General features: G+C 38.8%; 1 protein-coding gene across 1 annotated transcript in view; it reads right to left on the bottom strand.

Moving 5' to 3' along the window:
• Positions 1-7492: 7492 nt before the first annotated feature.
• Positions 7493-12890, bottom strand: part of SLC26A7 (solute carrier family 26 member 7) — a 150264-nt gene continuing 144866 nt past the window's right edge. The window contains exons 17-19 of the mRNA XM_044928521.2: positions 12014-12068; positions 11828-11931; positions 7493-9015 (exon numbers count right to left, since the gene is read on the bottom strand). Of these exons, the coding sequence (XP_044784456.2) occupies positions 8980-9015; positions 11828-11931; positions 12014-12068 (195 nt within the window). The 3' untranslated portion in view covers positions 7493-8979. The remainder of the gene's footprint in view (positions 9016-11827; positions 11932-12013; positions 12069-12890) is intronic.

The raw sequence follows: 12890 nt of genomic DNA, 5'->3' as shown, positions 1-12890 counted from the left end.
ATCTGGTAGTGATTCATAATTGAATATCATTTTCTCTGTAGCTACGATGGTTTATATCAGCCCCATTCCCAAACTAAAAATAGCTGAGTCATATAACTACTGCCACCATCACTTTATCCCAGCTCCACGTGCAGAATGAAAGACTTTAACTACAGTTCACTCTGGTAGCATTTCACAGGAAATTTCAATGAAGGGGCTGAAAGAAAATAATTACCCAAGGAGCCTTAGGCTTGAAGAGAAATCTCTCTTTATGAAGTGTTTCTAAAGGAAATGTGTGAGGAGCAACTTGGAGGATGAGACTGTTTTCTTCTATGACTACGTGAATATCTTTCAGAAACAGTATAAATTTGTGAAACAAGGAGGAGACTGAAATTTTCTATGATGAAAGAGACTAAATACAAATTTCCAGTCTTAGGAAATCCACCCAAGAGTAAATGAAAAGGGATAGTGTGTTTCAGATACTTTTGGACTCTGACAAACCCATGTTGATCAAAAGTTATGGTGAACTTGACATGGTGCTTTGCCGTGTTACACTCAGTTCCGGCTACTGAGGACTAGCACTGTAGATCCAGTACACACCCGCAACACCCTGTGACCGTCGCACAAGCCCAAATAAAGCAAATGATGAACACATATGTGCCAAAGGCTTAGAGTACAAGGCTTTTTTCAAATACTAAAGAAAGCCTTTGTGACTGTGATTCCAAACTGTAGTATATAAAATGAAAGTGAATGATTGTTTTAAAATTCTTATTCTAAGTTCACCCCAAAGAAATTCTGATCCTCTAGGTTTGGGGTAGAGTCTGTAAATCTACGTACGTGGAAAATACCCATAGTGATTCTTGTGCAGATATTGCAAGGATCACATTTCAACCAAGATTTAGGAGAGACCTGGCACCATCATTTGCTTGGTTTTAACTGATTAAACCTCTACTCTGGTGAGACTCACACTACTTTAATCTTTTCATTGGCAGAGTGGAAAGGAGAGATTAAACAATTAGGTTCACGCAAGATAAAAGTTGTATGTCAATTCTGTTTTTGGCAGTTACACTGCTACTGTTAAATTTTAATTCCAGAGCCAAAGCAAAAGGCATGGGTCCAAGCACCAAGAAAAGCTGGTATATGGGAAGAATTGTGTTTGACTTCATGAACACCAGTTAGTTCCACCATGTCTGTGTCTTTGGAGTGGGTGATGAGGGGAGGGCCCTGCTCATCCATGCATGCTTAAGGCACATTGCTCAGCCTGTATCCCCAAACCACATCACCATTTGCATCCCTGCCCTCAGCAGCACTCTGAACTCCAAAAGAGAGTTCTAACCAATCTTCAGGTGGTGCTAGCAACCAATCTTCATCACAATTTATTCTGTGCTTTGTTTTCTCTGGCCCTTGATGACAATGTCATGTGCGTGTGTCAGTCGCTCAGTCGTGTCCGACTTTTTGCGACCCCATGGACTGCAGCCTGCCAGTCTCCTCTGTCCAGGGAATTCTCCAGGCAAAAATACTGGAGTGAGCTGCCATTCCCTTCTCCAGGGGATCTCCAGACCCAGGGACTGAACACAGGTCTCCTGCACTGCAGACAGATTCTTCACCATCTGAACCACCAGAGAAGCCCAACAATGTCCTAAGCTTATTGAATGAATTAGCCTTTTCCAAGACTAACACAATGCCTTGCAGGGCTTACATGTATTCTTCCTTTCTTAAAGTATTTACTTCACCCTAAATAAGTGCTGCAGTCCATGGGGCCGCAAAGAGTCAGACATGACTGAGCGACTGAACAACAGCAACAAAGTGGTTAATGCTGAGAATCTCAGGCCTTGTAAAAGAATAATATTGTAAAATAATTAGCCTCCAATTAAAACAAATAAATTAATTTAAAAAATGAATAATGAAGCATATATTGGGACTCAGAAGATAGCTAGAAATTCCTAAAATCATAGGGTTAGTCTTACTACCTGACTTTCTCCTCATCTATTCACTGCCTGCCTTTACCCTGTTTTCCTTCTCCCCCAAAGCCATCCAGTGGCCAGGCATTGTGTTCACTGCCCTCCCTTCCTCACACTCTCTCAGGCTTCATTAGCCTGATGAAAGGCACCTTTATTTAAGCAATAGATATCTTACTATTAATACAAATTTAAGAAAATAGGGAGCAGGTAAGCTTGAGAACTCTGTAGGATACAAATCAAGGTGAAACAAAGTGTGGAAATAGGGGTGTTAAATATGGAAGTTGAGGCAAACATACTCTAGTCTAAAGGAATCTGCCTTTCCTTACTTTTCTGCCCTCACAAGGCCATAAACTGCTTCAAAACCAAGAAGGGGGAAACGGCAGCTCTGGTAGCAAAGGAGATAAAGACACAGTTCCAGCTTTTTTTAATTGAATCATTTTGTTTTTTAATGTAACAATTGTTCTTGTTAAGGATAAATTCTCACTAGACTTATTTATTAGCCAATTTCTAAATGTGGCCATAAAAATACAAGGTACCAAATAGGGAAAAAAAAAGTACTAAAAAGCTTTCTATACTTGGTGTAGAGAATGGTCTTTATTATTAAGGACAGAAAGGAAGTAAGTTTGACCAAAACGACCTTCCTAGTGTGGAATCAGTAGAAAATGAGTGAGGATTTTTACATAATGAGTACCCTGAAAGCCATCATTTCACAGCACTTAGCTCATTTGTGCAGTAACCTACTATTCTTTTCTTCTTAGTAAACAAAAACAAACAAAAACGTGGAAAGCTCTCAGTGCGGTTAGCATCAGGACTCTGTTCTGCGTCTGTCTCTGTGACAGCTGGTAGAATTCAGCACATCTCTGTTGTTATTTTCTTTAAAACAATATGACAGTTAAAGGAAAGCTAACTAATTCAGTTCTGTCTTTATAACAGGATGGCTGATCCTTAGAAACCATCACCAGAATATAATGTCTCAGCTTTCTAATAGTCATTGGTATATTGCAAACCTGTTCCTGACCACTTCACTATGTTTCATAGCCAGAATCTCATCTCAGTAGCCTGATATGGCTGGTAATATCTATGCTAACCTAGTCTCTAGCATTAAAATACTTTAGCAAGACAGTTCACAATTATTTATCATGTTTTTGATGCAAAAGGATTATGTTAAACATTCAGTTCAGTTCAGTTCAGTTCAGTCGCTCAGTCGTGTCTGACTCTGCGACCCCATGAATCGCAGCACGCCAGGCCTCCATGTCCATCATCAACTCCCAGAGTTCACCCAGACTCACGTCTATCGAGTCAGTGATACCATCCAGCCATCTCATTCTCTGTCGTCCCCTTCTCCTCCTGCCCCCAATCCCTCCCAGCATCAGAGTCTTTTCCAATGAGTCAACTCTTCGCATGAGGTGGCCAGAGTACTGGAGTTTCAGCTTTAGCATCATTCCTTCCAAAGAAATCCCAGGGCTGATCTCCTTTAGAATGGACTGGTTGGATCTCCTTGCAGTCCAAGGGACTCTCAAGAGTCTTCTCCAACACCACAGTTCAAAAGCATCAATTCTTCGGCACTCAGCCTTCTTCACAGTCCAACTCTCACATCCATACATGACCACAGGAAAAACCATAGCCTTGACTAGATGAACCTTTGTTGGCAAAGTAATGTCTCTGCTTTTGAATATGCTATCTAGGTTGGTCATAACTTTCCTTCCAAGGAGTAAGCGTCTTTTAATTTCATGGCTGCAGTCACCATCTGCAGTGATTTTGGAGCCCCAAAAAATAAAGTCTGACACTGTTTTCACTGTTTCCCCATCTATTTCCCATGAAGTGATGGGACCAGATGCCATGATCTTCGTTTTCTGAATGTTGAGCTTTAAGCCAACTTTTTCACTCTCCACTTTCACTTTCATCAAGAGGCTTTTTAGTTCCTCTTCACTTTCTGCCATAGGGGTGGTATCATCTGCATATCTGAGGTTATTGATATTTCTCCCAGCAATCCTGATTCCAGCTTGTGTTTCTTCCAGTCCAGCGTTTCTCATGATGTACTCTGCATATAAGTTAAATAAGCAGGGTGTCAATATACAGCCTTGACGTACTCCTTTTCCTATTTGGAACCAGCCTATTGTTCCATGTCCAGTTCTAACTGTTGCTTCCTGACCTGCATACAAATTTCTCAAGAGGCAGATCAGGTGGTCTGGTATTCCCATCTCTTTCAGAATTGTCCACAGTTTATTGTGATCCACACAGTCAAAGGCTTTGGCATAGTCAATAAAGCAGAAATAGATGTTTTTCTGGAACTCTCTTGCTTTATCCATGATCCATCAGATGTTGGCAATTTGATCTCTGGTTCCTCTGCCTTTTCTAAAACCAGCTTGAACATCAGGAAGTTCACGGTTCACATATTGCTGAAGCCTGGCTTGGAGAATTTTGAGCATTACTTTACTAGCGTGTGAGATGAGTGCAATTGTGCGGTAGTTTGAGCGTTCTTTGGCATTGCCTTTCTTTGGGATTGGAATGAAAACGGACCTTTTCCAGTCCTGTGGCCACTGCTGAGTTTTCCAAATTTGCTGGCATATTGAGTGCAGCACTTTCACTGCATCATCTTTCAGGATTTGAAAGAGCTCAACTGGAATTCCATCACCTCCACTATTGGGTCAGCCAAAAAGTTCACATGGGTTTTTTGTAACATCTTACAGAAAAACCCAAATGAACGTTTTAGCCAACCTAACATAAAATTCCAGCAAGCCTAATTTTCAGACATAAAAAGGAATGTTTTAATATAGAAGATATTTATAACTCCCTGCTATGGACTTGTGTTTCCCTAACCCTCAGTATAACTGTATGTGGAGGTTGAGCATACAGGGAAGTAATAAAGGTTAAATAAGGTCACAAGAGTGAAATCCTAAGCTTACAGAATTATAGGATCGTTTAGAAGAGAAACAAGAGAGCACGCTCTTTCCAACATGTGAGGGCATATGAGGACAGCAAGAAGGTAGCTGTCTACAAGACATAAAACAAGCTCTCACCAGAAGCTGAGTCAGGTGCTACTTTGATCTTTGACTTCCCAGCCTACTCAATTTTGAGAGATAAATGTCTATTGTTTAGTTCTCCAGTCTGTGCTATTTGATTACAGCAGCCTGAGCTTCCTAAGACATTCTCATTAGTCGCCATGCCTACCAGTCTACCTCGGGACACAGCACCCACCTTCTGCCACACATTTTATCCTCTTTCCTTAATTTATTCCTATTCTTAGCACACATTTTCATTTAACTTAAAATACATGTATTTAAAATTTATTCCATTTATTTTGTCTTCCCCAGTAAGGATGTAAGCTCCATAAAGGCAGGGATTTTTTTTTTTTTTTTTTCTGCTTAATTCACTGCCATATCTCCAACACCTGGAAGAGAGCCTTATCTTCTCGTTCTTTGAACAATAACCTTTAAAATGCTGGAGAATATTGATCAGCCTAGAAACTCAGAAAAGACAAACAACAGTATATAAACAAAGAGCCAAACAAATTAACAAATTAAATTACATATTAATTAAAATTAGAACAAGAAAGGATTTAAACTTGGTGTTTAAAGGACTGCATAAAAGTAGTGTTGCAGCAAAAAGTAGTTTTATTAAACTTCTGTAAATTGACATACAACACTTCACAATTTTAGGCTGAAATTTTGTAGGAATAAATTACAAAGAATATTGAATCCAGTAATTTTCAACACATAATACTCTGTAGGTCAGTCTAAGCAAGGAAAATGTACTATTTGCTCTTCAGTAAGTACTTTGAAATAATAGTCAGAAATCCATTTAACACAGTAATCATATTTCAGTTTATTTTCCATGTAAATCGGTTGTTATATGCTGAGTCAGTGCAAAGGATTATTTAAAAAGTAATTAAATATATTGAAAAACATAAAAATATAAGTGTGACATATTAGATACAATTTGTAACTAGAAATCTCTAGATTGTGCAAGCCTCACTAAACTCTCTATTGAAAAACTGGCAACAAAATCAATACCAGAAGGACAGTCTATGTTGAATTAGATGATCATCCCTATTGCAGAATGCAGAACAAGCACCTCCAGTCATATGCCTATTCAAAAACATATTTGGGTAAACACTAAATGTCAAACATCATCCATACAGGGTATCAACACATTTACATTTTCATTAAAAAAGAGAGATCTCTTTTCTCATTACATTACGCATTTACACAATAGAAATCTGTCAAATAAATTACTGCAAAGTAATTCAAGTTAGACTTTTAACACTAGAATCATACAATTGGGGGCAAATAATTTTTAAAATGAAAGACAAATGGTAAATTAAGGACATTTAATCTGTATAAATGTAATATTAACAGTCTTTTCCTGGTTATTTGCTTTATGGTTAATTTGTATATTGTATGTCCCTCTGTTAAGTCCTTAACACTCTTATAGGTCAGTTTTAATTTTTCCCTATTTTATTTTACCATAATAAGTAATATGTAAGTAGTTTATCATATACAAAAATAAGTAATCTCATAAAAATAGTTCAACATGATTAGGAACATTCTAGCATCAGGACCTTATTGTAGTTTTTCTATTGTCAATATCTGTTTTGAAATAAACATTTATATTTTAGGATCTTGTGTGTGTGAAACTCATACTGAGTCATGGGCTCTCAAAACTTAATTCCAGGGAGCTCCTCCAGGTCTTACAGTCACTGTGACCTTAGCATGCAGGATAAGCCTTAGAGCAAAGGGTTTATGGTACCCTTGTTTTGATCTTCTTTTACTTTGGAAACAATAATATTTGCTGAAAGTTATGACTTTTAAGCTTTATCCATTAAATATCTACCATAAACCCTGAAATGCATTCAAATACATCTTCTCAAGGAATTGTGTGCTAGCTTCAATAAAAAAATAGAAGAAACTATCCGTCGATTAACTGTAATGATTTTAATTCCATCTACAGTCCATAATCTCTAACAAATTAGAAAATGTCTACAGTGCATAAATTTAATAATCGGCCAAAGTTGCACAGAAATACATCAATTTATGTGCCCATGACCAATGGATTAGAGACAGCGAGTGTTGCCACCATCCACGACTGGAATAATTTAATCAGACAAAGCAGAGTGAAATTCCTCTTTTTAAGGAAAGTTTACTTTCAACTATTACTTCCACCTTTTCTTGGAACAGTATTTGATGGGAAGGAAAATTGGCTTCACTCATTTCATTCCAAATTAGTGATGAAGGGATTGAGGCTTCCTGCGGGACAAAAACTACTTTTGTATTTCATGTCAATCAAAATTAACATAGCTAAATAAGTTATAAAAATTTGAAATGTTTATTACTCATCTTTTACACTGTCTGCTTAGGATTTAATGCTAAAAACAAGGGCCATATGAATGTTTGTTATACATTTGCTGCTGCTGCTGCTAAGTCGCTTCAGTCGTGTCTGACTCCGTGCGACCCCACAGACGGCAGCCCACCAGGCTCCCCCATCCCTGGGATTCTCCAGGCAAGAACACTGGAGTGGGTTGCCATTTCCTTCTCCAATGCATGAAAGTGAAAAGTGAAAGGGAAGTCGCTCAGTCATGTCCGACTCTCAGCGACCCCATGGACTACAGCCCACCTGGCTCCTCCGTCCATGGGATTTTCCAGGCAAGAGTACTGGAGTGGGGTGCCATTTAGGGGCCATTAAATCACTTGGCAGATATGAGCATTTTCTCTTACAGATGTCCAGAAAAACACCTAAATGACCTAAAATTAAAGCCTTTTAATTTTGTTTGCAAACTCTTTCTCAAATTCACTTCAAAGTACTTGGCTTTTTGTCAACTGGTAATTTCTAGAACAGCTAAAATGCCTTAAGATTAATGCATGTGTCTATACCTATTTTTGAAAGTGGTATTTCTTCATAGGTAAATCAAATTGGTAGATAAACATATAAAACTATATGTGATTTAAAATATATGTAGAAACATGAAAATAGTAACTTACACAAGTCAGCCTGGCCTGTGGTTTTACTTTGTCAATTACCCTGTTGATTTAGTGGGTTTACAGATAAGCATTTATCTAAGCTCTTCTCTAACAAAAGAAAAAAATTACGCCTTCTATGGAGATCTATCTTAGACAGATAAATGTATTATAGTATATTGACTATCTCTCTGAAATAGGAAAGTCTCAAACTACTATAGCTAATCCTGTATTGGAAATAGCACAAAGTTATTCTGCTGTTGATACTTTCTCATCTATAAATCATATTTGTGAAAAAAAAACATAAAATGTGCAACTTTCCCATTTTCTAGTTCCAACAAAACTTAAGCTGAAAATAGAGACTTTCATGGGTGGGGATGTGCAAACTAAGGCTAAGGTCTGAAGATCCTAAATATTTTTAATAGTCGCAACAAAACCAAAGTCAAGAACCTGATTTCACTGGGATAAAAGTGATGTGAAAACATTCCTGAAGACTTCCATGCATGGAAAGATATGAAGAAGAATGGTTTCCAATTTGTCATTTGTTTTTGCTTGACTTACTTTCTGTGTTTTGTATCATATTACATGAATATTTCATGGCTTATTGATACTTAATGGCTTTTTTGGTAGGGGAAAATGGCACACTTGATAAGTTGTTTCTTTGTATTAGTTACATATGATCCTGCATTTTTACAAATGACTTGCAAATGTTCTAAATCTCCTATAATAGGACAAAGTACTTCTCACTTTTACAAATCAACTTATAACAAAACTAAATTAACACAAAATATTGTGGTATTAAAAAAAGGAAATAAATTCATGTTTATCTTTCAGTACACTAAAACTAAATGCATACTGATTTTCATAAGATAACTATATAGTAACCTACAAAGTGAATTTACTTACTGACAAAGATTAGATAAAATTGTTGGCAAACCTTGAGCAGAGGTTATGCAGTTACAAAGTCACACACTCGTCATAAAGGTCATTTGTAGGTTCTACACAACAAAAAAGTTTGTGCAAAACACTTGAGTATGGCCTTTTCAGGGAAGTTGTTAAAGGAATGGTACTGCAGCAAAGGAGTCTCAGATTTCACTGTGGTCACTGAGTATGCTCAAATTCTGAAATAGAAGAGAAAGAAATTAGCACTTGCTACATGTTGTTTTCTTGTTTAGTTTCTAAGTGCCTGTCCGACTCTTTTGTGACTTCATGGATGACCCCATGGACTGCACACAGCCAGGCTCCACTGTCTATGGAATTTTCCAGGCAGGAATACTGGGTTTGTTGTGTGTGTGTGCGTGCGCTCAGTCACTCAGTCACGTCCGACTCCGGACGACCGCACAGAGTGTAACCTGCCAGGCTCCTCTGTCCATGGAATTCTCCAGTCAAGAATATTGGAGTGGGTTGCCATTTCCTCCTCCATGGGCTCTTCCTGATCCATGGATTGAACCTGCGTCTCCTGTGGTTCTTGCATTGGCAGGCGGATTCTTTACCACTGAGCCACCTGGGAAGCCCCAATTGCTACTTAACTTTATGTTGATAACCATAGGTAAAAGAACATTGGAAACTGAAGCCAGCTGTCTCGTCAAGCTAAGAAAATGGAAATTCTCTGAGGCATCACAGTATAGAAGTTTATAGCCCTAAGTGCCAGGTCAGACTGCTGACTTTGAAACTGGCTCTACCATTTACAAATAGTAAACTTCCCTGAACCTCAGTTTCCTCATTTCTAACAATAGGTTAAATAATAGTATCTACTTCATAAGCTTGTGGTGAGTTTAGTGAATAAATATAGGTAAAGCTCTTAGCATAGTCTTGGAACATAATGAGCACTCAATGAATGTTCATAACATATAATATTTAGTAGTAGTAGCAGTAGAAATAATAATAGCATTATTATTTTTAAATTTTTATTACTTTGTAAATGCATACTGTTCTGGTTGCATGTAATGAGGATGACCCAGGGAGACAATAAATGCTGTTTCAGGAATAAGGAAAGGCAAAAGTTATGACCAACCTAGATAGCATATTAAAAAGCAGAGACATTACTTTGCCAACAAAGGCCCATCTAGTCAAGGCTATGGTTTTTCCAGTGGGTCATGTATGGATGTGAGAGTTGGACTATGAAGAAAGCTGAGCACCAAGGAATTGATGCTTTTGAACTGTGGTGTTGGAGAAGACTCTTGAGAGTCCCTAGGACTGCAAGGAGATCCAGCCAGTCCTTTCTAAAGGAGATCAGTCCTGGGAGTTCTTTGGAAGGAATGATGCTAAAGCTGAAACTCCAGTACTTTGGCCACCTCATGCAAAGAGTTGACTCATTGGAAAAGACTCTGATGCTGGGAGGGATTGGGGGCAGGAGGAGAAGGGGACGACAGAGGATGAGATGGCTGGATGGCATCTCTGACTCGATGGACGTGAGTCTGAGTGAACTCTAGGAGTTGATGACGGACAGGGAGGCCTGGTGTGCTGCAACTCACGGGGTCGCAAAGAGTTGGACATGACTGAGCGACTGAACTGAACTGAACTGAAAACAATTCAAAATAAAAAAAAAAAATGTGGGAAATCAAATTTCTAGGGATAGTTCTAAAATTAACCATCAGATCAGATCAGATCAGATCAGTCGCTCAGTCGTGTCTGACTCTTTGCGACCCCATGAATCGCAGCACGCCAGGCCTCCCTGTCCATCACAAACTCCCGGAGTTCACTCAGACTCATGTCCATCGAGTCACGCAAAGCCATCCAGCCATCTCATCCTCTGTCGTCCCCTTCTCCTCCTGCCCCCAATCCCTCCCAGCATCAGAGTCTTTTCCAATGAGTCAACACTTCGCATGAGGTGGCCAAAGTACTGGAGTTTATGGACCTGACAGAAGCAGAAGATATTAAGAAGAGATGGCAAGAATACACAGAAGAACTGTACAAAAAAGATCTTCATGACCCAGATAATCACGATGGTGTGATCACTGACCTAGAGCCAGACATCCTGGAATGTGAAGTCAAGTGGGCCTTAGAAAGAATCACTATGAACAAAGCTAGTGGAGGTGATGGAATTCCAGTTGAACTATTCCAAATCCTGAAAGACGATGCTGTGAAAGTGCTGCACTCAATATGCCAGCAAATTTGGAAAACTCAGCAGTGGCCACAGGACTGGAAAGGGTCCGTTTTCATTCCAATCCCAAAGAAAGTCAATGCCAAAGAATGCTCAAACTACCACACAATTGCGCTCATCTCACACACTAGTAAAGTAATGCTCAAAATTCTCCAAGCCAGGCTTCAGCAATATGTGAACCGTGAACTTCCTGATGTTCAAGCTGGTTTTAGAAAAGGCAGAGGAACCAGAGATCAAATTGCCAACATCCGCTGGATCATGGAAAAAGCAAGAGAGTTCCAGAAAAACATCTATTTCTGCTTTATTGACTATGCCAAAGCCTTTGACTGTGTGGAAAATTAACCATACAGCCCAGTATTAGAAGATAACTTAGACACTTCAGACCATGTGAGTGCTGGCTTCTGCACATACTGTTTCCAAAAATGGCAATATATATGAGCTTAGAGTAAAGGGTATTAGAGCAGTTAAGAGCTATTTGGTTACATTTCAAGTTTTTGTATTTGACAGAAGTAGATTCCAACTTCCAGGATAGTAGATCCTGGAAGATGCATTTATTTTATAATCAAGCAGTTTGCACTTAATAGGTGATCACCAGATCCTTTAATCAGTGATATTGCTGGAAACTCCAAATTTTTAAACAATGTTCATACGTTGTCCAAAAAGGGAATGAAAAAGTTTCTTTGTTTGGAGCAGAGGACTCTGAGGAGGGGACACATTTTAATAGGTTTTCAGATGCAAATGGAATAATAGTCTAATATAAAAATCACAAAACACTTGATTCTGCATTCCAATTTTCTTATGATTCTGGCACACCAACTTGTTCAACTCACCTTATTTAAATGTATGTTACTTATCGCAGCAGATACTGATTCAAAAAAAATTGGCTTCTCTGAATCTAGGTTTCCACAGTATTTCATTGCTTTTATCAAGGAAGCTATAAGAAAGCACACGTGATATAAGGATTCATGGAGCAGCAGAAGGATCATGTCCAGTGTTAGTCAAGGATACTCCCTTACCCGTGCAATGGACCAAATACACATCCACACTCTTGTTCTTACAGTCCATGTAAACCTGGAAGAATTAAAATAATACACCCATAGTTAAGTCAGGATAGCTGACAGGAAGAAATAAGAAGCTCAGAAAGGAGAATTTTGGGAGGGGGATTCAGGATTGGGAACACGTGTACACCCGTGGTGGATTCATGTTGATGTATGGCAAAACCAATATAATACTGTAAAGTAATTAGCCTCTAACTAAAATGCTGCTGCTGCTAAGTTGCTTCAGTCGTGTCCGACTCCGTGCGACCCCATAGACGGCAGCCCACCAGGCTGCCCCATACCTGGGATTCTCCAGTCAAGAACACTGGAGTGGGTTGCCACTTCCTTCTCCAATGCATGAAAGTGGAAAGTGAAAGTAGGAAGTCACTTGGTCGTGTTCAACTCTCAGCGACCCCTTGGACTGCAGCCTACCAGGCTCCTCCGTCCATGGGATTTTCCAGGCAAGAGCACTGGAGTGGGGTGCCATTGCTTAATTAAAATAAATAAATTAAAATTTTTTTTAAAATGATGTTGTACCACCAGGGGGTGGCACTGTGTCTTCGTGAAGGAAGATGGATGCCAGCAAACATTTGCCATTTATATAACTCAGTTTTGCTGCTTACGTTCTCCAGTTTATTTAATAAAAATAAAGACCCCACCTTTCCCTCCCTGTAAGAATAATATAAAATTGTTTTCAACTGTCTTATTGGAAGTCAAGGACCTATTTGTGAAAATGATGAAATCTGCTTACTTTAATGTTTTGTTATTTATATGTATTCATGGTGTCTCTAAACTCCATCCATGGATGGTAAGTTGAAAACCTCACTGCAATCAAAGTCAAATTTGATGCCCACTT

Source organism: Bubalus bubalis, chromosome 15 (assembly GCF_019923935.1).
Source record: "Bubalus bubalis isolate 160015118507 breed Murrah chromosome 15, NDDB_SH_1, whole genome shotgun sequence".
In the NCBI taxonomy this organism is placed as follows: Eukaryota; Metazoa; Chordata; class Mammalia; order Artiodactyla; family Bovidae; genus Bubalus; species Bubalus bubalis.
The sequence above is the reverse complement of the archived record's forward strand: the minus strand, read 5'-3'. Positions and strand labels throughout refer to the sequence as shown.